A 25,488-nucleotide genomic window follows, 5' to 3' on the forward strand; every position below is an offset into this window, starting at 1 on the left:
TCTGCATGGCTGCTATAAAGTACACACGTGTTGTAGGCGCAGGTAAGGTAGGAAAAGACAGCTCACGTTTAATTGGGACCCTTATGACTATTACAAGAGCAAACAGCAGGCACAGCATCGACTGCTTCAGAGTAGAGGTTCTGTTTTCCCCTGAACAGTAAAGATGACACTGATGAAAATCAGTGAGTAAGGATGGAATCACAGCTCATGATCTGAGTTCAGCAGTGAGTTTCCCAAACAACCATGAGCAAACCTTTCCTCTTGCATACATCAGACCTAGTACTAATCTCCATCTTTAAAAGGCAAAAATTAAAATTACAATGCTTTATAATGTTTGGATACTTGGTGCTTCTTGGAGCTGTAAACACATACACACTTCTTCCCATCCCAAATAAACAGGCACTGACAAAAAATGGGTCCTAACTTTTGGCTGATGAGCAACAGTGGCCCAATTATTCCCCTGCTCCCTGCTATCATACCATTCCTGCAGATGTGCCAAGCAAGTAGGAGGGCAAATTAAAAAAGCAGCAGCATAAACAGGTGACTACAAATATTTTAAGGGTTGAGTAATTTACTTGCAGTGGTTCAGAGATGATGCAACTGACACTGACTTCTGAAAATCTTTGCCACTATATACTTTAACAGCCTATGTCCAGTTGCAGTCAGAAATCCCCTCCTCAGTGAAGTTCTGAAGAGGATGTGTCCTTTTTAAGGATTTGCTACTTATCACCTCTAAAATCTGAGGCTACTGGACTGTGACCTCCAGACTATGCAGAAAGGTCTGACAAATAGCACAGAAACATAGGAACAAAAACTCTAGACGAGTGATCAGAGTATTTTTCTTCTTTGAAAAAAAGCTTCTAGTTTTTCAGCCATTGTTTTGTCACCCCTAAAAACCATAATTCATATTTCCCCAGAATATTTCTGTCTTCCAGTCTCCCAGCCCATTTCAATAAGCCTGACAGAGTCTGCTGCCTTCTCCTTGGCTACATCTCTCTATATATACACAATTCAGCCAAACATTTCTCGTTGGGGGTACCTGTTGCTGTGGCAATTTGTTTTGAAAATTCTGCTGGACAGTTTAAGTGACTTCTTCAGTACTGGCTGACCTGCCCACTGAAGCTTACAACAAAACTGCTTGATCCTCAAACCTCTGAAACCCCAAGTAATAGATAAATTTTCCTGGTCAATACAACCACTTGTCTAGCAGAACATGTCCTGCAAATATGAAATCCCAGTATTAACCCCTGGTCAACAGAACTTGGTCAGCTCAAGTTACAGTATGAAAGTGAACCTCATTCCAGACATTTTAAAATGGATATTGTTTTCAAACTAATTTTCCTTAACTTTGAAACCCAGCATGACAGAATGGACCTCTAGCAAACAACTGCTAACAAGAATCAGTAAGGTCTTTCCAATCCTTTTTAACAGCCCCAGAAGACCCTCCTGGCTGCACCATTCACTTCAAAACACAGAACATCCCTGCCTGAGCAGAAACTTTCCATGATTCTGTATTTGTCTTAAAGCTGCTTGCTGTTTCAAGCTTCTGAATCAGTGAGGCAAATACAGTGTAGCCGGCAAATCACCTGTAGTAAGAGCTGTCAAATTCAGGTGTATATTTAACTATTCCTTAAGGTGTATTGGACTGACATTAATTATATATTTATCACATATATGATTCAGAGACCTTTTATATTCTCCATGCAACATACACTCAGTTTATATTTCAGGACAATAGCAAGATGATATCTAAGTTTCAGTTGACAAGCTTTTCTGGTTTCATTAGAAAAAAATACCATCTCAACATGTAAAAATGATACATTTTTCTACACTAAATCAATTGTAAAGAAATACTGTTTTCAATCAAGTGAAGCATCAAAAATCTCTTTGCTCAGAGTATTACACAAGAACAGGCTATTCTGGAAAGTGAACAATTCAACTATAAGGTGTGCACATCATGTGTGGGTGCACACACGTGGGTGAGAAATGTGATCAAGGATCTCAGAGTACAGAAAACACCATGCACATACTGCATCACTTGGGTGCTGGCACTTTGGCATCACTACAAAAGCTTCTACTTCTGTTCTTAAGCCTTGCCCTTTTCTGCAAGTAAGGGTTCTGAAAATCTCAGAAGTCCAGGTTCAGTGAAAGACTGTTTTTAACAAACTTGTTATAACTTAAGATACATATTAACTCAAATTGCCTCAGTCATTATTGGAACAAAATTCAATAAGGTAATCCTGGTAGTAAATAGTTGCCTGTGGTCCAACCTTTCTTATCATAGCTGTGAAGTCCATACTTTGCTATAAGTCAAACTTTAAGCCCTCTTTGGAAGTACAAGGACTGAAAAGTAGGTCTTGCTTTTGATACAGCCTATTAGTAAGTTAAAAAAATGTTTGTTTGGTTCTTGCTATAATTACATATTCCTGGAGAGAGTGGCATCTTTACTTTTCACTTTGCAAAAATATCGATTTATAAGACAATAATTTAAAAAAATCTAAAACAATACCCACAGAACCAGGAGGTCAGCTGAGAACACAACAACAAAGCAAGAGAGGTTCAAGGAAAAAAGTTCATTGTCCCAGTTTAATCTGAACACAATTCTCCTGTTCTTTGAGAAGCAGACCCTTAAAGAAGCGAATGTTGCAATGAAAGCCTAAATTGTAGATGTGTAGAGAGAGACACAGGAATTCATATCACATACATATATATGTGTGTTACCTAGAAATAATTTGCACAGCTTAAACAGCTCAGAGGTGAAGACAAGGTACAGAAAATTTCATTAGTGCTCAGGGGAACCAGTCTCAGTGATGGAGAAGACTGTGGTAGCAGGAGGAAGATAAAACTGACAAGCTATTTCAGACATTCTGTTCTGGAGCCAATTCTCACATTCCCATGAGGCAGGGAAGTGGGCAGAGACCTTCAGTTTACACTGGTGTGGGGGGAAAGTAGGTCTGATCTAAGAAGAGGAATCCAGCTTGTCAGCATTAAAATAAACTACTGGATGCACTTGGGGAGAGATGAAGTAACAATGCAATAGTTTTAAGTCTTTCCTACAAAAAAGCAGGCAGTCAGCATAAGTATATTTCATTTAGGAGAGCTAAAAGACAAGAATAATAAAACCCAGAGGAACCGCTGAAGACCAAGATTTATCAGTGTCAGCACCATGCACATGAAGAAAGAAGAGCAAAAGGAGGATATAAAAATTCATATAGACATTATCCTCCAAAAATTTTGAGAGTCTCAAGTTTCTCTTTGAGCTGCAGTAGAGGTAGCTCCTAATGAAGAAAAACTTGTGGTCTGGTAGAAGACAAGCAAAGACAGCATAGGATTTTGGCTAGTGAGCATAGCAAACCAAATACTTCAGAGGCAGATTTTGGGTTAGTTTGATCAGTTTCACTTTTAAGAACATAACTACAAGTTTAAGCAGTACCTAAAAGATTAAGGCCCTTAAAGATTAAAGCTTTAGCTTCAATGGACTAAGAAGAAAGTGATCATAAATACAAAGTAGATTGTGCTTACACCTCCTGCCCTGACCGATAGGAGAGGGGCTCTATCATACATACAAACAAGTAATGCAGTCTTCCCTATCCATAATTAGGGATTGACAAAACACTAACATATCTGACATTGTAAACACCTGATGCAATGAGAAAATTTGACATATACAGAAGAAAAAAAATTTAACTGGCTCATGTTTTGTACTTTGGAAAAGATCCCAAAACCATTAGGATCAAAACCTGAAAATACTGAAATAAATATACTCAAGCATTTGCAAGCAAAAGCAATAAACTCTTTTTTATGGTTCCCTAAGGGAATGGGGGACATAGTCATGTGCTAAGTATCACCAAGATATTTACGCTGACATTTCATGCAGGCATGACTCTTTCATGCAGGCACGGGTATAAGCAGAGTATGCTGCAATTGCATTTTGTAACTGCAGCATAACAAGCAGGTCATCATTAGAAAATCACTCACTAGCTCTTTAGTCATCCACTGCTGAGGAAAAGATTAATTTTGTATCCATGAATCTCTGTAAAAGATCCTTAGGAAGAGAGTATGTGCACATATGTGTGTGTACACGTTGCTTTAGCACATTAGAACATGGTTGAAAAAGGTTAAAAGTTTCCAGATGTAAAATCAACTTCACAAACAATTTTTTGCCAAGTCAGACTAACTGCTGTGCAATAATGGTCAGGCTGAAAGAGTGTACTAGCACTCAGCTATCTATGGAAAAGTCTATTCCAGCATGAAGGTTATTCCAGTCACATCATCCTGTCTTCAAAATACAGTGAATTCTTGGAAGGAGATTAAACAGTATCTGGTGGGAATATGTTCTTTGTAAGGCACTAGTATTGCAGATAGGTATGACAAAACCACACCTTATATGCTGTGCAGCGCTATAAAGACAACTGTTGAATCATAAAGCTTCAAGATTAACCGAACAAATAGAAGTGTCCACTTCAGTTTTGTGAGCCAGGAAATGATGGTATAGCCAAACCTGCCAGACACTTCTGTGGAAAGTCAGCTTTCTCTGCTCTTAATACATATGTATGGCCAAACTTCGCAAACGAAGATTTGGGAAGGGCTTTTCCCACGTGTGTGTGCCCTTCGAGCCTGCACAGTGGATTTTTTAGGTGAGGCACAGCGTGCACAGAACTGGCCCCACCGTTTAAGTCCTCAGGTCCATCTGCCACGGCCGAGCGAGCTTGGACAGTGACAGTGAAGTCCTCGGGACTGTCACAGCACCCGGTACTAACCGGGGCTGACCCTGCTGAGCATCTGAGATCTGACGGGATCGGATGGCAGGGAGGCATTGAACTGCCAGGGGACAGTCTTCACTGAGACTCAAACTCACGACCTTGTGATCAGAGTCCGGAGTGCTCACCATTACACCGCGGGACTGCCATAATATTAGATAATAATCAATAAAATGTCAAAGATAACCCAGGAGAAACAATCAGGTGTTACTTCCCTAACAGAAATGAGCCTTTACACCAGTTTTCTTCCTCCATATTATTCTTGTATGTTCTAGACATTGCAGAACTGCAGTATAGCCAGTGATGACAACTTTAGGCACTGCTTCACCTCTTCTGCAAATGCCATTTCCATCTAGGTGCCATATCCCTCCCAACTAGCCAGGGAGCCCTCCACATTTGCCAGCTCAAACTCCTCTATGGAGTCCAACTTCTAAAGGCTATTTTGAAAGAAGCAATTACATAACACAGCTAAAATATGGTTGAAATAAGTTGGTATTTCAGGCCATGAAAAACAAGTTCAAATATGGCATCTACCAGCAAACACAAATACAGCATGAATTGTATTTTCTCTCTCAACCACTTCAAGTTACCAACTTTATTGCTCATAGACAGGCAAGCAAATACAGTATCAATGAGGTAGAACCTAAGTAGATCTTTGGTGAATTGCCATTATATGGAAAAGCCAACCCAGATCACTCAAAGATGCCCAGATGAAGCCTCTATTCCCCCAAACGCAATTATTTTTTAGTACTTCACAGTATATGAGAGTAGAGTTTGTAGCTCATGTACAAAACCAGTCAGATTCTAAGACTGCAAATAAAAGTGCTGGGTATACAGGGAATGTAAATACATGATCTCCATCCTCAGCAGAGCTTTTGATGGGACAAGTGTGACTTGTATGTTCAGCAAAGACCGCAAAGCAAGTTCTCGAGCTGCAGCAGAAGAGGGATTCTGTGGCTAAACACTAACAGTTCACTCACAAGAAGGCAATAAAAGGAAGAACAGCCAAGTTGTCTCACAGATAAGGGAACTCTTCTCAGGAGAAAGGCCTCTACAGAGTTGGTAAGCACAGTGAAGACTGACATAAAAGAACGAGAAATAAAAAGGATTGAGCAGCAGTAAAATAACAGTAGAAAGGCATATGGCACTTTAAATGCAGGTCCCCCTTCACTACTGAAGGGCTTGATATCAGGTGCTGAGAAGGGTGTGGTGAGGAGGAAATAATTTCTTAGAATTAGAGTGGAAGCAACTAGTACCCATTCTAATGGATTTAGAGTGGAAATCAAAAGCTAGTCATATCCTTGTGGGATGCTTGGTATTTTTAAACTGTCATCAGTTATAACATCTTTCTATTAGTATCTTATAGTCAAAGCAATGGTAGAGGTTAACAGTAGTTTTCATATTTAATCCAGTTCTTGAATTAATGGGACAGCATCCGAGCCTCAGAAGCAATAACTACACTCCCAATGTAGTTGGCATCAGACACGGACATGGCATGCCCTCCTGCAGAACTAACACAGGAAAGACTCTCACACGTAGGGGACACCAAGCCACTGGAGCAGCTTTCTCTTTAGCTAGCTAGTGATGGCAAGAATTGCAGGGACACACACGACACACCCACAAACAGCCAGCACCTTAAAGACTGTCATCTTATGCATAGACAAGTTAATTGCATTTTAGAATACATTTATACTCTGTTCCTTTGTTTCCAACCTTTTTTTGTTAAGTATAGTCTCACAGCTTCATAAGGAAAGAACAGGAAACGTATCAAACCTACTTTAAAAAAAAATTTCCTCAGTCCTAGCTTATTTTTTAAGCACGAGAAGTGAAGACAACTATGAAGAGGCATGGCATTCTGAATGAGACCACTTTATTTAAACATTTCCACAAAGGCAGCACACCAAGGTATCAATCTATCAGATCCACAGCTCTGCTGCTCAAACTTCCCTCTCTAAGGAGTTTACAAGGTAACAGAGAAAGAACTAGTAATACACTCATAACGTGTATTTAAAGTTTGCAACAGGTATTTTAACAAGGCTGGGGCATTTTGAAGAAACCTACAAGTGGAGAAAGTGACAGCTGTGCAGAAGTAGTCCAGACTACAGCAGACCTGCAAGTTCTGCCAGCATGGCATTAAGGCCAGGACGGACCTTCTGGTGGCAGCAGAGCTACCCCATTGCTGAGCAATCAAGGGCAGCACTGCAGCCAAGCCCACAGAGAGCTCTGACAGAAGTGCTATCATTCTTCATGCATCACTCACAATGTATCAAGAGAAATGCAGAGCGTAAACCCAGCCTTTGAAAAGGAACACGAAATACCAAAGCCAAGAAGAATGCACAGAAACCATACACCTCCCCTGACTAAGATCACAGTCCTTCTCCTTGACTCTAACTTAGATGAAGCCTTCAACTATTTCTCCCCACTAAAAAACCAGCTTCCACCACCATAGCTTTCAAGGGCCTTTAGGCACTTTTAAAGTAAAGTGAATTGTCTTATTTCAGGGCATGGAAAAAAAAAACTCCACAACAGTTTCATACAATTTCTCTGTTCTCCCTTCACACACAGTTAATTGTAAGCTGAAGTGCTTTTTAACAAGGGAGAAAAAAAGCAGTGCATTTTAGCTAAATTATCCATCTCTGATAGACAAAGATCTGAACAGTTGAGAGTGACTGTGTATTCTTTGCAACACTAGTAAAAAACCCTTCAACATAAACATCTTTCTAAGAAAATAATTGTTTGTATCACATCCTTTCAATGTAGAAACTACTTAGTCTAAAGCAGAGGGAGAAAGGCTACATTCAGTATTAAACAGGGAAAAAGCTTTAATCCTGAGTCACGAATAAGAACTTTGTTGGAGGAAAAAAAAAACACATAAAAAAGTAAGTCTACAAGCTGGTATTTCTGTCAGTGTGGAAACAACAGACTTGAGTTAAATACTGAGGCTGTCTCCTGAACACACAGGGGCAGTTCAGCAGCTTAGTGCTGGACTCTCAGCAGTCAGCATGTGAGCAAGAAAAGAGCATCCATGCTACACAACACTTGTTAAAGGCCTAGACATGAACTGCAAAATATTTTTACTTCTGGCCCCTAACAGGCCAAGATACATGGTTCTGGACTGTAGAATGTGTCCTATAATGTTTGGGGTTTTTTATAATGGTGGCTGACCTGTGGTTCCTGATTGAGATTTCTGGTTTCTAAATCAGTGCAGGGTGAAACTGCCACCTCTACCTGATGGAGAGAATGGTTGTTCAGATAGCAGTAGAAGGGTGTGGAAATATCTCCCTACAAGAAGCAAGAGAAAGGTTTCAGTTGTTTTGAACTACTTCAGAGTCAGTTGGCAGGGTGATGCCAACTTTCAGAATGGAGAAGGTGGGGAAAGGGAAAGGTTTGTTGGTACTGAGGATACAAGAGGATCATAACTACCCAAGCCATGACACTCTTCTGTCACAAGGAAACAAGACTCCCCATCACTGCTTCCAGACCAGTATGCATTGCAGAAAACCATCCCAGCTTGGAGTCAAGGTCAGTTTCCTGAGAAGGGAGAGTTTGGGCAAGTCAGAGTCAAGGCTTATGCCTGTTTCCAGTTGTCTTGAGAGCACATGTAGCAGAAGTCTGGAGTTCAATCTCTGTGAGCCCAAGACATGCAGCACTTTAGAAAGATGTTTCACAGGTTGCACTCTTGCACCTTAATGCTTCCCAGGCCTGGTTGTACAACTGAACCTGGAGAACTTGCAGTTGTGTGGGTATTTGCTTTGAGTGAAGGAGATTTCAATGTCAAGATGCTCTAGTCAGAAGGGAGAAAGGTCTATTAAAGACATATTGCAAGAGCTATAGCACAGCAATAACCACTTCAGCACATCTTCTCTTAAATATCAGAAAGAACAGTATTCTGTTTGAATGAACAATTACAGTTTATTACAGAAAATGTACAATGCTGTATTGTAAAATCCAGAGATAAGATTACACACCAGTTGCTACCTAGATTTTTGTTAACACAGCAAAGGAAATGCTTCCTATCACCTTTCTATAAACATCTATAAAACAAAGGTCTATTTTACCAAACAAAAGGAGACAGCTGAAAACCCAGATGTTATTTTCCCCCATTGCCTCCTCCCAAAAACATAGAGCCCCAATGACTAAGAAGCCCTGAGATCAGGGCACCATCAGCACTTGAGAAGTAAATTTGAGCATCCTGTTGTACTTAGCTTTTATACACTCCCTCAACACCTCCTTTTCAGTTTCTTCTCCTGCACCAGGAGCAGAAGCTACTCAAGTATCGACATCAACGGAGCAGTTCAGTCCTTGTGTTCTTTCAGGAAGATTCATTGAAGGATCTGGTTAGAGACATATTTCTGTTGCAAAGTGGCAAAGAAAAATTGGAAGTGCTTGCAAAAGAAATCTTCTGAAGTGGACAAAAGAAAACCTCAAGCTCCTACAGGGGCCAGACTAGTGCAACACAAATCTGTCATGGAACCATGTCACTGACAACAAGCTTGTGCACCAGACATGGGTTTGCCTCCCCTCAGCTCAGCACACTCCAGCCAACACCATCAGTGAGCACTCACACAGGACCAGAAGGCAGGCAGATGTGGGAGCTCTGCAATATTACAGAACTGTCATCTGTTTGTGATAACTGTTTAATTCGGATGAGAATTACAGGATATGCAGAGGAACACCTTTCCACTTCAGCTTCTACTGGTTTCCTACAACCATGTGGTGTCACAGAGCAGTATCAGCTTTAACAGTCAGCTATGTCAGCAAAGGCTTCCTCACACACAAGGAGTTCAGGTTGCCACTTCTCTTCTTTGGCTCATTCCAGTGATCAGAGGGTATTCTGGTGATGATTTGATAGAACATCTCACAAAGATGAAGTTAAAAAAAGTAAAAATTAACTAATTTATCTTAATTGCTACTAAAACTGATGCCCTTACAAACAAAACAAAAATCAAATCCCCAAAAACCCATCCCATAAAAATCTCCCACAAAACAAAGAAACCCAAAATCACTGCTTTGAGGACCACAGATAAATTGCACTTCAAAGGTGTTTCAGAAGCATCAGCAATTTATAAGCTATCCAGCTACTCCACCCGAGAAGCAAATCTGAAACTCATGTAGGTTAATAACACACATATACAGCATTTCTTCTAAAATACTTTCACAACATAAATTTATAATTTTCCATCCAGTCACAAGCCATAAAGCAAGCTTACTGAAAATATTTGTATTACAATTAAAACATCCTGAGCAGTCAAAAAAATTGAGCAAGACTCACTTTGAAAGCCTGTAAAAAACTGATTTAAATTGATATCCAGGAAGAACAAGCAGGTTGCCAGAGAAAGGATAGCAGTCTCAAAACTGGGTGCTCAGCTGTGATCCTAAATCTAGTATTAGGAGGCTTATGTCAAAGTGGCTTATTAAATACCAACACTGACATTATTTTGCTGGCAGTGGAGATGTTAGGTCATCTCTAGCATGTGTAGATATTAGAATTGTAACACAGAGCTCTGCAGCCAGATGAGCTAAAAATAGGTCTCTTCCATAGCTACTCTGAATACAGAAACTTTGTGTGATACAGAGTATTTAAGAAGAGATATAATGTTTTTATCCTGATCATTTACATCTTATTTCTCATTCAAAAAAGGTAATTGAAGTACTATATGCCTCTTCATATATTGTTTTTCTTTCTCTGTACCCAACTCCAGTTTGCTTTTACTTTTATCTGCAGTGCTAGCACATGTGGTCCCCAGACAGTTCCAGAACAAGCCCACGGCCAAGAAGGTACCTAACAGGACTTACTCCTGTGCTGATGTATAGGTGGCCAGTCAACTAAATTATTGTTTCTGACAAGAGACAAACTGGTTGCATAACAGCAGTGATACTGTTGCCAAAAATTGAGGGAAAACTTTAAAGACGTTGTTAGTCTGGATAAAGTAGAAAGCAGTTCTTTATGAAAGCTTTTGAGTGTACAAAGTATATAGACGTGTGTGCAGCATAGCGGTCTTACAAATTTATAACACTATTTAATTATCACAACTAATGTTTACATCCAACCCAAGAACCCCTTACCCCTGGTACCACCCTGGTGCCACCTGCAGAACTGCTCTGTTGGAGCATCTCCAAGGGTCCTGGGTCTTCTATCTTATTTTGACTAAAATATGTCTTGTTATTCTAGTCTTGCGACATGTGTCCCAGGCATGATATCCTGGCTGCTATCTCACCCTTGAGCAGAAATTCAGGAGTGTGGCACAAAGTTAGAACCTGTTAGCTGCTACATCAAATGTGAGAAACTATATAGCTATATAAAAATCTACAAATATATAAAATCCAAGGCATCAATACCACTGCATCTGCTGGGAAACATCTACATATCCAGACAGTTGCAGAGTGCTGCAGAGCCACCATCACTTCCCATCCTTGCGCACTACCCTGAGCTGTCCAGGCGCATGGTCCATGTGCTGTGCCATGTGGCAATGCATCGCAGTAAAAAAATGAAGAAACCTGCCTAACAAAGTTGCCACCGAACCTCTTCAGGAAAAACTCGTCTTGAGATACTTTATCCTCAGACTTGGACCAACACAAAGGAAAACAAGCATCACGATCACTATCGCAAGGTGAAATACATGTGTCAGCAAAGTCTCAATTTCTTAGTTCCTCTGTTGTGAATTGGTCATTGTTGCGTTGTGTTGGGTATTTTTTAATTGCTACATGATTAACTCTCATACCAATATTGCTGCTGGAGCAGTTGCCATTTGTACGTATTTCATTTCCACCGAGCAACACCCTTGTTACAGTTTCAAGACCTGCATTCAAGTGTATTGAGCACTTTATAAGCTAAATTAATACTTCCATTTTTAGGACTACAAACTCCTCAGTTGAAATATTTGTCTTATTGTGTCCAAGACAGACTGATGAAATATATGCATTTCAAAGAGTTTTTTAAAAAGTGCATTTCTCAGATATCAAGTTCTTAGCAAAATAGAAACTCATCTATTAGTTTAACTACCGTCCTTTAAGTGACAAGGAAGAGGAGAAACTCTTCTGTGAAGAATTAAGCCTGAATATCAGAAGCATAATAAAAAGTTACCATGACAGTTGCTATGTTGTTTCCTTTGGCCAACAGAAAGTCTGGAAAACGCTTACATGAAGCCAGGTCTCAGTAGAGCTTTACCAGCATGACGTCTGATCATGTTAGAAAGGGACTAAGCATGCTTCCTAGTGCGTTTGCCATGACAGGACAAGAGTCAGTTTGTTTGGAAGGGATAAGAGCATATATTTTGATATACTAAAGGGATTCATTTTGAAGGTGAGCACACTGGGGAATGATCTACAAAAAGAATTATTTAAGCAAGGGCACACCAAAAACATGGAATCATTTGAGTTAATTTTTCTTTTGCAATGCTGCCAGTGCAGCTTAAAGAGCTATAGCACAGTGCCTTTCCTAAGAACACAACTTCAGTACTTTTACATCAAATTGGGAACTTAACATCCTTGTCACAGATCGGGAACTATTATGTTAAACTAATTTGAGTTTAATGAGAGGCAGAAGCTCTCCAGTTGAACAAGTTCTTGTTTCCCACACAGCTCATCAAAACACATACCCAAATGCCCTCCATGCCCTAGTACTTGTCTTGCATGCATTAGCACTCCCACATACACAAGATTTCCACCAAAACCCAAGCCATTGAAATTTCTGAAATGATCAAAAAACATAAATGAACTTTATGAAGGTGACAACACCAAGGTAATATCTAAACAATATCTTCAATACCACCTTACCCTGACTCTTTTCCAATCAGTACACAATTAATCTACTGTCTCCTGAGCGCTATTCAGCTGCTAAGCACTAGCATGCCTCTGCATAACATACTTAAATACTCAGTTGTTAATTTGTCTGTTTTCAGCAACGAGCATATGTGAAGTACACAGCAATGCAGCAGAGAGATCAGTGACTAAGAGCAAACTGGGATGGTTTAAGAAAAGCATTACCAGAGGAAAATTCCACTGCTTTGCAAGCAATCACAGCCCTCAAGAGCAGCAGTACTCATCGAGGAGGAAACGCCACTTTTCCTGTCCCCTCGAGAGGTGATTTTCTCATCTGTGGTTACCCTCAATATGCTCATCCCGACCAACATCGGGCAGGTGTTTCACACGGTTCAGCAGGAACCGATTCCACTTACGAAGGAGAAGCAGTGCCCCCGGCACTTATGGCAGTAGCCAATCACCATCAGACAAATCATTTTTTAAACGGATAGCTGCTCCGCATCGCGACTGATTATGCTCTGCGTAGCAAACTGTGCACCAAATACAATAGCGAGAGTTCCCCTCAGAGCGAGATCTCCATATCCCCGGTGCGGGCTCACCTGCCGCCCTGTGCGCTGAGCCATTCACAGCACCACAGAGACGGGATCAGCACCATGAACATTAAGCAACAGAGTCCGGCTCCTCCGGACCATCAGCGCACAAACGCAGGGGCGAAACACAGCTTCAGCTGAAAGCTTTACTTTCCCTTTCCTCACAGCCACCGAGGAGAGCGGGCTGGAGACAACAAACTCAACTGAGTACAGGCCTGGTTCAAAACCAGGAGGGCTCGGGATGAGCCGCAGACGCTGTCAGGGTGTGTGGTGTCACTGCGGTCAGTCGGTGTCCGCAAACACGGGCCGCCGGTGACAGCCAGGGAGCAAACCCCTGAGCCTAAGCACGCTCCTTTCTTCGTGCTGCGCCCACAGCACGGGGAGGGCATCGGGATGGCGATTTCCAAAGTCATCACCGCACGTCCCGGTGCTCCATGCTGCTGGAAGTGCGGCCAGAGAGCTGTCTGTCTGCGGCGGGGAGGGTCACTGGAATGCTGTCCCCGCCAGCACGGCCACGGCGCTGGGATGTGCCTTCCCGCAGGACACCGCTCGGCTGCCACGGGGGAGGCAGCGGACCGCGTGTCCCCCGCCTCCAGTCTCTTTCTGGCTGAGGAAAGGCGCCGGCGAAGGGAGGGGACCCCGGAGCGCTGGCGGAGGTGGTCGGGCTCTGTGGTGGCGGCGCTCCCCCTGCCCGGGGCTCGGCCTACCCGTGCGCTGCCGCTCGCCCGTCGCAGGCTCGGCGCTCCGCCGGGGGCAGCGGGGACAGAGGGGGGACACCACCGGGCAGAGGGAGCACAGCCGGGGGGGGTGGGGGAGGCACAGCCGGGGGACACAGCAGGGCAGGGGATGCCACAGCCGGGAGTGGCACAACCAGGGCACCGCCGCCGCCCGCCCCTCCCGGCACCTGCCGGGGATGACACCGGGGGGAGGCGCAGGCGGTGCCGGGGCCCCGGCGAGACTCACCGTAGATCATGGCCAGGCCGGTCTCGTGGAGGAAGCGGACGCGGCGGTGCTTGAAGAGCCAGATGGTGAGGATGGTGAGGGTGAGGAGCAGGATAAAGGTGAGCAAGCTCACGCTGTCCTGCCGGTGGCTCTCCTCCGCCTCCTTCTCGGTGGCCAGTTCCTCCATGGCGCTGCTGCTGCTGCCGCTCCGCTCCGCCGCCCGCAGCCCGCCGGCTGCCAGCAGGAACAGCGGGAGCAGCGACAGCCGCCGGCGCAGGGGCCCGGGCACGGTCATGGCTGCGGGAGGGTGGAGGGATGCGGCGGCAGCCCGCGGGCACTGCCCACCGCCCGCCCGGCGGGGAAAGGAGGGAGGGAAGGACGGCGGGAGGGAGCGGCCTCGGCGCGCAGGAGGAGCCCGCCTGCCACCTCCCCCGGCCCCTTAAAGGCGCAGCCCCACGGTCGCCCGCCCCGGCCAGGCAGCGGAGGCTCGTCCGCACTGAGGACGCATTGCCTTCCTTTCCTCCTTTCGCTGTCTCCGGCTTGGCCGAGGTGACGGTATAGGTGAGAACTGCTCCCCTCCCGCCGCGGGGCTGGTTCTGCTTCGGTAGCCGCAGCTGTCGCTTCGGTGGCGCGGCGGTCCCGGCGGTCCCGGTGCCGCTCTTCCCGCGGAGCAGAGCGAGCCGGTGAGCAGCTGACACACCGGTGCGGTATTGGAAATCATCATCCAGAACCCGCCCTGCCCCTGTCCGGGCCCGAAGCTGATGGTGTCCGGGAGACCTGGAAAGGAATAAGAACCGTCGGTTTTTTGTTTGTTTCTTTTTTATTTGTTTCTTTTCTTTCCTCTTTCTCTTCTCTTTTCTTTTCTCTTTCCTTTCCTCTTTTCTTTATCTTTTTCCCCTCACATTTTTTTTAAATAAAACACAGGAAAACTTACTAAGCACAAATTGCTAACTTGAATGTTTCCATCCAAACACATCCTACTAGAGATTTGCTTCTAGGAAGCAAGACAATTGTAGGAAATTAATAGACAGCTAGTGAGTATTTTTCATTTGAAATTTTTTTGCTGAAAAGAAAAAGAGCATATGGTTACTGTTTTAAAATCACCCCGAGTTAGGGGAGGGAACGAAAAGTTTCTTTTTGCAACTAAGCCAAAATCAGCACTTTCTTATTTAGCTTTTTTTATTAAGTGAATCACAATCCCTTTAAAAGATGGAAGTACAAGTAATGAAAATGTTTGGTTTTAAAGAAATACGAAACACTGTAGAACTCGGGTTTATGTTCTCTTTCGGGGCTTTTTTGTTGCTTTTTTTTTTTGTTTGTTTTGTTTTGTTTTATTGTGGTTTTGTTTTGTTTTATTTTGGCTTAAGTGTTTTGTCTTTGGGGAACCAAGGAAATTCCCTGACAGCTTCCAGTGGTGGTTTAAGCAGTGCTGACATTTCTGCTCATGTGACATTTCTCTCAAAGTTATTTTCAAACACAACTTCTAACATGTATTTTAGTCATTATATTGCATAAAAAGAAAGCACAATACCTTAGGCCACATCTTTAATTAGTTGCATGTCAGGTCTTATCTCCTTTAGTGATGTGCTCTTTCTTAACGTTGTTGCTGAGTTTCTGCAGATATCTATTGGGGAGCTCCAGATAGAAGAGTCTTTCCTACTACTAGTGGATCTGGAATTGTCTCTTGTGACATACAGTCTTTGGGAGGCTTCGTTTTATTAATATTTCAAGATCACAGCTATATAAATTCACATTTCTATTTATATGTGGTCCTTTTAAATGTGGTATTTATGCAGACTCTCCTCAACAACCTTGTAAATCTGCTGTAATTATGTACAATTATCTTTAAATATTTGATTGTGAAGGGCTGAAAGTTTACATTTGACAGTGCTGTCTTTTGTAAACCTCTTGGAGATGAAAAGCAGTAATTTGCCCTGAAGACCTAGCTCTTAAACCTATGTGAACCATTAAAAATTACTGCATCTAGACTGCCTTATGTTAAATCTCACATTCAAAATTAACAATTCTGGTGTAATGAGAGCATTATACTGCTAAATCTTTACTGTGTATCTTTAAGATATACAACCTACATACATTACAATGTATATCTTTAGGATATAACAACTCACAGGCCTCATAGCAGATTACAGGTATGCAATACAGTGCTCATTATGTGTAATGCTGATAAAGTTTTAAAATGAAAGGTTGAATGACAATAATAGGCTCTTTTCTGTGGGTTTGTTATGTTTTTATGTACTGCATAATGCCAGGCAAAGTCTCTTGCTAAGCGGTGGCTCTTTTTAAGAAGACAATTGCCATGTATATTGTAATTTCATCCACCTCTTAGCTGAGCTGCAGTCAGGGTCTTAAATTACTTTCTGCAAAGTGTTCCACCAGTGACCTCTGTTATATTCTTCAACATTCACACAGTTTGCTATAGACTATGCCTCTTGCTCTTCAGCCAACAATAAGAAATATCCAGGCAACTCTTTTAATACTTGAGTATAATAGCCCAGTTTTACTTTTTGTTTGTTTGTTTATTTCCCTAAAATAAACAAATAAAATAAACAAAAATAAAGCCCAGTCTGTGTTGTTTTCAGAGAAAACCATTCATCCATAGTTTGGGATGTCAGTGCTACCGTCAGCTCAAGTTTTGAACTTCCGCAATCACACTTACCAGGTGTTTTCACTGCTGCTTTGCCCCTGTAGTCTTTGCCACAAGTATCACCTTATCCTAGGAATTGGTCCCCAAATACTTTTACCAGATTAAAAAAGTAATGTTCACCACCGTTGTGTGCAAAATTGAGTACAACTTATTCTTTCTCTGGACTGTGTGGATGTAACTAAATCCCATATGCAAAGTGGTGATAAGAGCATGATTGTTTCTGTCTGTGTAGAGCATCAAAGTTTAATAGTGATGTAATTAAGTTCTCCTCACCTCAGTGTTCTGTCTAATACGTTGTTGCCAGGGAACTTGATACACACATTATATTTGGTTCATGCAGACCAAAGTTTGCTGTCTCTTTACACTTATGTGTTGGTATCCTAGTGCATGAATACTTACACTCTGCATGATCCTGTTTAAGTACATCAGTTTATCTCATCAAATAAGAAGAAAAAGTATCAAGCTGCGTTTCTCTATACATCTCTGAAAACCAGGCTGCATCCTTGAAAAAGAGCTGTGCTCACACATCTCAGTTCCTTGCAGCAGTGTAGATAGCAGGTTGCCATGGTGTTTTCAGTCCACTAGGAACACCAATAATTTCAATTCTAGGGTTAGCTCTGTCACTGTAATAACCTTGAGGTTACAGCCTGTGCTCCAGACTTTTTCTGGTAGGCCTCCACCTGCCTTCCCAAAGTTGTTCTGCACTAATGTTCCTTCATGTTCTCTACCAGTAGGACCTCTGCCTGTCAGCCACCAGGTATGCTGCAGAAATCAACCTGCCTGCTTAGCAAAACTCTTGTTTTGTTCTATGCCCACTTTTTTCCCTTTTGTTGTTTTTGATCTGGCGCCAGACAGAGGTCTTTGATCTGCTTGCTGTTTGAGAGGCCATGTTTGAGGCAGAAACAAGGAGATGTGCTTTGGGAGATCATCGAAGGCCAGGTGGGGTAACAGCAGAGGTATAAAAAGCTTAAAACTAAAGCTATGAAATTGCACTGAAATAGATCAAAGGACAAAATCTAGCCATTCAACAGAGCTCAGCCATACCTGGAGAGATGCAGGAGGATTTGGGTATTAAATGCTAATAAATAGGAACATTTGCACATAGCTAATGACTGACTTGCAAGACAAAGTCACATGACTGACCAAAACACCACAGAGATAGATATGGATCAGTCTACCTTTTGCTTACCAGTCTTCACTTATTAAAAGTTTTTTCTGCCAGAAGCACCATCAAATAGTACATTCAGCAATTTCATAACTTTGTTTGTTAAGGAAGTCAATGTTACCACATGAATTGATACACATTTCAGGTTTAGTCTTATTCCCAGAGTTGAATAACGCCATATGAAGCAAGTACAAGGTCCTGTCTTAAAGCTCTGTTCTTTCTTCAAGCTGTAGGCAGTCATATTGTCCATTCCTTATCAGTCACACTGGAGAGCTCGCACTCTTATCAAGACTTTTTCAGTATTACACAAGTCTGTTGAGGTTAGCCCTTTCTGCTGCTGAAAGCAGCAGTTTTGAGATTTTCAGTGATCTAGCATGCCACTGTAGTACTGGTTCCAGTAGAGAAAGGCCTCACAGTTCCTTGGGCATATAAAAAACTGGAAAATCAAACAAATCCTTATCTTAATACATGGCATGTTTGCGCAACTACTCACATTTGCTAGCATAGTAATCCAGAATGCAGCAGTGGGTTGATTAGCTGGCAGGTCAGCCTTGCAGGGCACCTACCATGTCAGCTCACTCCTTTCTTTGCCTTTGTTCTCCTTTCTTCCCTTTTAACCCAAACCCTTCTCTGACTGTGCTTTAAAATAGCAATCAATTTTGAACCTATAGCCAACATCTGGCAATAGTGGGATTGTCCTGTGGGCTACTCTCATGAGTCTGTGTTAGATATACACACAACACAGGGACCCATAAAACATGCCCTATTGAGATGTGAGTTTAAAGACAACTCCATGTTCTGCAATTAAATTCTGAAGAACATGCCACACTTTTACTGAAAACCAAATTTGTTCATATCTCCAGTTTTTTGGAAGTACTAATAATTGTGACACATTTCTCTGCTAGTATCAGTCCTGCAGAGGTGTCACATAGCTGAGCAAATTTCAGAACTGCCATTTTCAATCAGTGTAAGTGCAGAAATCATAATTAGCCTTTCCAGAAGAGAAAAGTCTAGCTGGAGTAAAAGCTGTTCTGTGCTATTTGCAAGGTACAAGAGTCAGTTGCTGTGCAGACACATCTCACAGCTTTGAAAATGTCTGAGAGGAATACAACTAGGAATTTTATCTGTGGAAGGGTGCTCTGCCACTTCCCTTATACCCAAACAGATTTATTTCCCCTTATAGCTGTATATGATGTCAGGAAATGTCATTCCACTAGTGACAAAGCAGGTTGTTTCTTATTCCTCAGAAGAAGGCAGTTCATTTTCCTCTGTAGGTGCAAATTGTGGTTATGACTTTCAATGTTGTAATTGTTCAAAGAAGCCATGCTGGCTCCAACAGTTGAATCCTCTCACAACTGACCTGCATCTACTGTAAAAATTATGATAGTAGAGCTGGGCCAAGTTTTGACAGAATGTAAAGTCCAACAGCTCCCTAGATCATGCCTATTCAACACAGAGCTTTCATGTGCATGATACAGGTAGGGGAGTTTGTTATTTGGTTGACTGCTAGACTACTGGCCAAAGGCAAAGAGGAGAAAGGTACAAAAGACTTGAAATCAAAAGAAGTTGTCAGTTGCTTCAAGATGCAATCAATATAATCTCAAGCTGTAACTCCAAGATAGGGAAGGTCCAAGAGAGATATATTAGTGGAATCAACCTCACAGTAGTCAGGTCAGACACAATTGGTATTGTAAGGACAGACATAACTTATGGTATAGTATGAAAGGGTTTGACGTTATACTGCTCTGTCTTTCTCTGCTTATTCCTTATTTTAGTAAATACAGTACTCCATTCTATAAAGAGGGTTTTTCTTGTTAATATTATTTGCATATGCCTAATTCCTCATCCTTTGCCTGTTGTATGCTAGTTGAGATAAATTTCAAGTTTGGGCAGTAGAATAGATAGGGTGATTTATTGTGGTGTGATTAGTACCTGCATTCAAAGCTGGGACATCTAGAGGCCAAAGCAGTGTCTGCAAATACAATCAGTACAAATACATCTACTATATGTGGGTATTAGAGCATTTTTCAAAAGCAGCTTAGATAATAAGTACATCACATGACCTCTAGTGGTATTAAGCCCAAGGCACTGTCAAAGTCAGTCACAGCTTCATGTGGCTGGGTAAAAGCCAAGGTCACAGAGGAGCTATCACATACATGTTAGTTGTAATACTGCTGTACCCCACCTTACCACCACCTTTATGTGAGCCCAAATTTTGTCCTGTTGTCAAAATAAGACTACAAAAATTTCTAATTTAGTAGAAATTCTAAACACTCAGCAGAGCAACTGTTTTGCAGCAATGCTTTCGTTGTCAACTAATAACACATCATCATTAATCTTTCCTGCTGTCATGGTTTAACCCCAGCCAGCAGCTCAGCCTGATCCAGCCACTTACTCACTTCCCCCACAGTGGGATAGGGGAGAGAATCAAAAGGGTAAAAGTGAAAAAACTCGTGGCTTGAGATAAAGACAGTTTGATACTGTGCTGGTTTAAAGGTAAACCAGCAGGAAAAATTAACCCAACTGAAAAAGAGATTGCAAGTCAGAGTTATGATTTAATAAAAAGATTACAATAAATAGAGTGATGCAGAGAAAAAATTGGTTTTAACCCACAAAATCCAGATGTATAACCAGCATGCTGGGGCATGAACAGAATGGTGTTCATTAGCCCCTGTGCTGAGCACCACGTGGTCCCCCCAAGTACAAAGTAAAAGGAAAGGAAAACTTGTTGGTGAGGATGATGGTCGCAGTCTGGTGGAAAGTGGCAGTCACAGTCCTGTTGAGATTCTGATCCTCCTATGGATCTGACAAGTGGTACCAGAAGTCCCAAACCCCAAAGATTATATATGCTCAGGTTCAGGTGGGAATGCCCAGTACCTCCTCCAGGGCAGGAAGTTTCACAATGGGTGATTTACGTGTGTGAGTCAGAAGATATTTTTGGAATCCTTCATGGCCCATTAGCAGACATGACCCCTTAGGCTGGGTGTGGAGGTGCTACTGACTCCTAGAAGGGGAGTTATCATGTCTGAGTCCTTGATGTGAAGACAAGAACACTCCTCTGTCTCATAGGGTCCTTTAACACACAGCCTGTAGTCTGAGGGGACAGGTGTGCCCTGGGCAGCTGCTGCAAATGGTCCATTACTAACAGTTCATGAGACATGAAATAGCAGGTGTAGAATACACAACTTTGGTTACACCCACACAGTGATAACCTGGTCTCAGCCACTGTAACTAGGACAAATAGGGAAAGCAAAAGCAATGCACTCCAACAAAACAAATCAAGGAGTTAATTTACAGCTTTTCATGGACAGGCTGGTGTTGAGTCATCTCCAGGAAGACTGGGCTCCATTATGCATGATAGTGACTTGGGAAGAGAAATGTCATCACTCTGTTCCCCCTCTTTTCCCTCTTCTTCCCAGCTTTATATGCTAAGCATGATGCCATATAATCTGGGATATCCTTGTGGTCAGTTGGGGACAGCTGTCCTTGCTCTGTCCTCTCTCAAAGACTTCTGTATCCCAAGCCTGCTCAGTGGTAGGGTGAGGAGCAGAAAAGCCTTGACTCTGTGCAAGGACTGGTCAGGAATAAGGAAAACATCCCTGTGTTATCAACACTGTTTCCAGCACAAATCTTAAACATGGCCCCGTGAGGCTGCTCTGAAGAAAATTAACTCCACCCCAGCCAAAACAAGCACAGCTGTTATTGGCTTCATGTAGAGAAACAAAGGACTTGTCATCATCAGTGCAAGAAGAAATGTCAGTGAGAACCAGGAGGTAAAATTGGCAATACTTTCTCTGCAGTGACCCAGAAAGTCAAAAATCAGTAATGTTTTCTTTTAACATTAGCAGAAGCATGATATTCTGATTCCCTGTTTTTGGTGGGTCCTATTCCCTTGAAGAGGTGTAACCATCATTGCTGACATCCTCTCAGAGAGTCTGGAGTCCCCAAAACAAGAAAAAAACCTTGAAATGATCTGCTGCATGGAATACTGACTGGCATTAGGGAGAGGCAGGACCAGGTTTTTCAGAAAGAAGCTACTGACATGAAGATGAGGTGGAACTGGCAACAAATGTGGCAACAGAAAACACTGAAATTCACTGCGTGGTTAGGGAGCCAGGCTTTCCCACAGGACTGGTAGGAAGAGACCAGCCTTCTCACATGAGTTGCTGATACAGCCAGCAGCTTGCAGGAAACCTTCAGACAGACGAGTTAGGTTCTTTAAAGTTATGGGGCATGTTCCCATGGTTTCCCTTCTCATCCATCATATTCTGTGACCTCTGAGCCATGCTGAGTGTGCAATGAGTCAGTCCCCAATAGCCCATCTGTGGAAAGTATTTCAGTGCTCTGCCACAGGTGAGAGAGATGCAACGACATTTTGACAAAGTGCAATTGCTCATTATGGAAGACATATTTTGTTTTATTTACAGTTAAGTTCAGTTTCACTCACATTCTGTGATTTGGGGCTTTTCTGTAGCGCACTTCTTTTGCATTCACAGCATCTGACTGCAATTTTGATGTTTTCTAATTATTTTCTTGTTGTTTTCTACTATTTCATCTTTAGTTCTTTGGTGTGTAAATAGCTACAAACTAAAGAGAGGAACTTCAAAGCAAATTATCTTAAAAGGAAATAATTTTAAAAAGGCAACACAAAAAATTGACCATAAACCAGTTTAATCCAGAAAATTAATATTGTATTTACCTTAAATAAGCATTTAAATTCTAACATTTAGACCTTGAGATTAGCTTAGTTGGTTAAAACTTGGTTGTAATAATGCCAAGGTCATGGGTTCGATCCCCTATGTGGGCCATTGACTTAAGAGTTGGACTCAATGATCCTTGTGGGTCCTTTCCAACTCAGAACAGTCTGTGATAAATTCTGTGATTCTGTGATTTTCATATGCCCAAATAAGATTTCAAATGTACTTATTTCAGGATATAATTCAGAGTTATTTACTCATTATATTTATCTAAATAGATATATCATAAATAATAAATAACAAATGAGTATAATTGAACTGGTTGTTTGAAGCAGATTTGTTATAGTAGGCACCTCTTTAATGTGTGTATGAGCCGACTTGACCTTTTATTGTGTGTGTGAGCTGATTTGTCTTAGCTGGTTTTTAGATGCCCTTTGTGGCATGTACTGTGGTTTCATTTATGTATAGTACCATAACTTAGAGAGAAGCGCTGGAAATAATCCATGATAAACAGTTGCTTATAGAAAGTGTGATTTACCTGAAAGAGCCTTTGTCTAAAATTTTGGTGTCTAAATTTGTGTTAATCACCCTTCATTGACTTTCCTAAGAAAGAGAAATTGAAAGCTTATATAGGTCCAGTGTCATCCAAAAGTGCTTATTTGAGTTGAATTACCATCCCAAAGTTTTTTTCTACTGCATACAAAAAGACTGCTTTGGATTACAAACTCAGAGTTCCATATTTAACTTGGAGATCTACCACACTAGAGCTAAGGAAATCTACCCAAGAGTCTAGTCTGTTTGCCAGCAGTGGATCTCAGTGTGTACTATGAAATCAAAAAAAAAAAAAAAAAAAGACACTTTTGGATAATTTTCCAGCACTGAAGATGTTCAGCCACTAGCAGAAGCACAGGTAATAGAGCTTTTTCCTTACATGATTAAAACCAGAGACAATTATTAAACTGGTTTACTGGGGACATAGATCCTGATGAACAGGTCTGAAATACTGAAGTGTGAGTCACAAAGTTAGATATCATTATTGGACTTTGGTTCCTTTTTTTTTTCCTTGTCCTGAGCTCCTGTAAAGAGAAGGATTGAAAATCATCACAACAGCAAGGGGTTAATTAAAAATAACATTTATTTGCCTTAAACCAAAGGTATTTCCCATTTTCTCACTGCTCATTGGTGAGCTTTACACCAGGTTCTCCTGACCTGGCTGTGCATCCTCTCTTTTGACCTTAATGCAAGATGAATTTGCGTGATTACATGTAGGCTATGTGGGGTGTGCTTACTCCTGCTTATGATTACAGGATTCCTTCAGGATTTCACCCTACAATATTAGAATCCATATGGATTGAGAGGAAGGTCCTTCCTTGCACATGTGAATGGGTTTATTTTGCAAGAGAACATATCTTTCATTCCACCCCAGTTCCTTCTGCCTGACCATTTTATTTATTGATTTTTAAATTGAACATTTTTGCTCCTTTGGTGCAAATTATGTTATTTGAAAACAGGTATTAGTGTGAATCTTCCTAACATGCAAGCAAACTTTAGAGTTTAAACTCTTCCAAATAATAATTACTTCAGTACTTTCTATGCATCTGCAGTCTCTGCAGTTTCCCTTGCTACTTTGAGTTATCAACAATGTAACTAATTTATTCTTCAGAGTCCTACAGTGAGGTAGCATTATTCCAAAAACAGTGTGTAGAATGTTTATTGCACATTATGGTGAAAGACAGAAAGGGAAGAAGAAGCAAAACAACTGGAATCTTGTGTTTGTTTACTTTAACAGCAGGACTGTTTTTATAGTTAACACTGAATATTTAAATGTGTAGTTTAGGTCTGATTTACTGGCTCATTACTATGCTGATGAAATTTGACAAAAATCTCGACCTATGTGTGGGTTGTTCAGTGTTATAGATTCCTGTGTAATTCACTAAAGAGCTTTTGTTGAAGATCCCACTTTTCTCACATCAGGCAGCCACTGTTCGCACCCACGAAGTCAATAGGCATTTCAGGTTGGCACCATAGATAAAGCTATCCCACAAAATTAATGTTGAGCTTAAAATTGGAAGAGTAAACTGTGCAACAATGTAAAATAAAACTTCAGATAGACAAATTATGATAAACTGTGCAATAGCAAATTAACATGTTTCCACCTCCAACTACCCATTTGTGATGGTCTACTGCACCAGAATTAGGAGGACAGTCGCTACCCCAGGTCTCAGCAATCCTTCTGTGCCACAGCAACAGCTGAAACCAACAGTGAAAGAGGATTGGTATTATGTCAGATACTAAGCAAGGAAAAAAATCTGCATCAGGACTGTGACAGAGGGAAGTTTTCTAAGATCCCACCCTTAGAACAGTGCTCCACTGAGCAGTCCAGTGTTAGGTGCTAGAGACCTGGATAAAGGATAAAGAGACATAACTGGAGGCCGATGCTGACTGGTGATCTCATCAATTTTGACTAGGGCACACAGGGAGCCAGAGTACCTCTTTAGAACAAAAAACATCCTCTAAGCTTAGGGAAGAATGTAAGGGCTTCTGGACTATGATGCTGCAAGCCATTAAAACTCATTTTAATTTTATCTGTGTGACTAACTCTTTGCACTTCCTCAAATCCCACTGAAATCTGATAGGTTGTAGCATGTGCATACATGCCTTGCTGAATCAGCACTGTAGCCTGTTATCTGAATTGTTGCCCTATTAAACACGAACTAAAAAGGTACACTTCATAAAATTTAATGTAATTACATTGCATTTTCATTTAATATTAAACTGGAAAGTCTGTCTGCTTCAGCTAGAGGTTCAGGTGGAAGACAAAGTTTTCAAGCAAACGGATCATTAGGCAAAACCCTGGTTTTGGCAGCTCTCTTCATATCACAAAACAGGATCTAGGATATACACTCTT

At 41.7% G+C, this 25,488-nt stretch overlaps 1 protein-coding gene across 2 annotated transcripts in view; it reads right to left on the reverse strand.

Moving 5' to 3' along the window:
* Nucleotides 1-14,415, reverse strand: part of SLC9A7 (solute carrier family 9 member A7) — a 71,081-nt gene extending 56,666 nt beyond the window's left edge. For both annotated transcript variants that reach the window (XM_071547989.1, XM_071547979.1), the window contains exon 1: nucleotides 14,075-14,415. In XM_071547989.1, coding sequence (XP_071404090.1) covers nucleotides 14,075-14,348 — 274 coding nt within the window. In that variant the 5' untranslated portion in view covers nucleotides 14,349-14,415. The remainder of the gene's footprint in view (nucleotides 1-14,074) is intronic.
* Between the last annotated feature and the right edge of the window lie 11,073 nt (nucleotides 14,416-25,488).

This window comes from Pithys albifrons, chromosome 1 (genome assembly GCF_047495875.1).
Source record: "Pithys albifrons albifrons isolate INPA30051 chromosome 1, PitAlb_v1, whole genome shotgun sequence".
Taxonomy (NCBI): domain Eukaryota; kingdom Metazoa; phylum Chordata; class Aves; order Passeriformes; family Thamnophilidae; genus Pithys; species Pithys albifrons.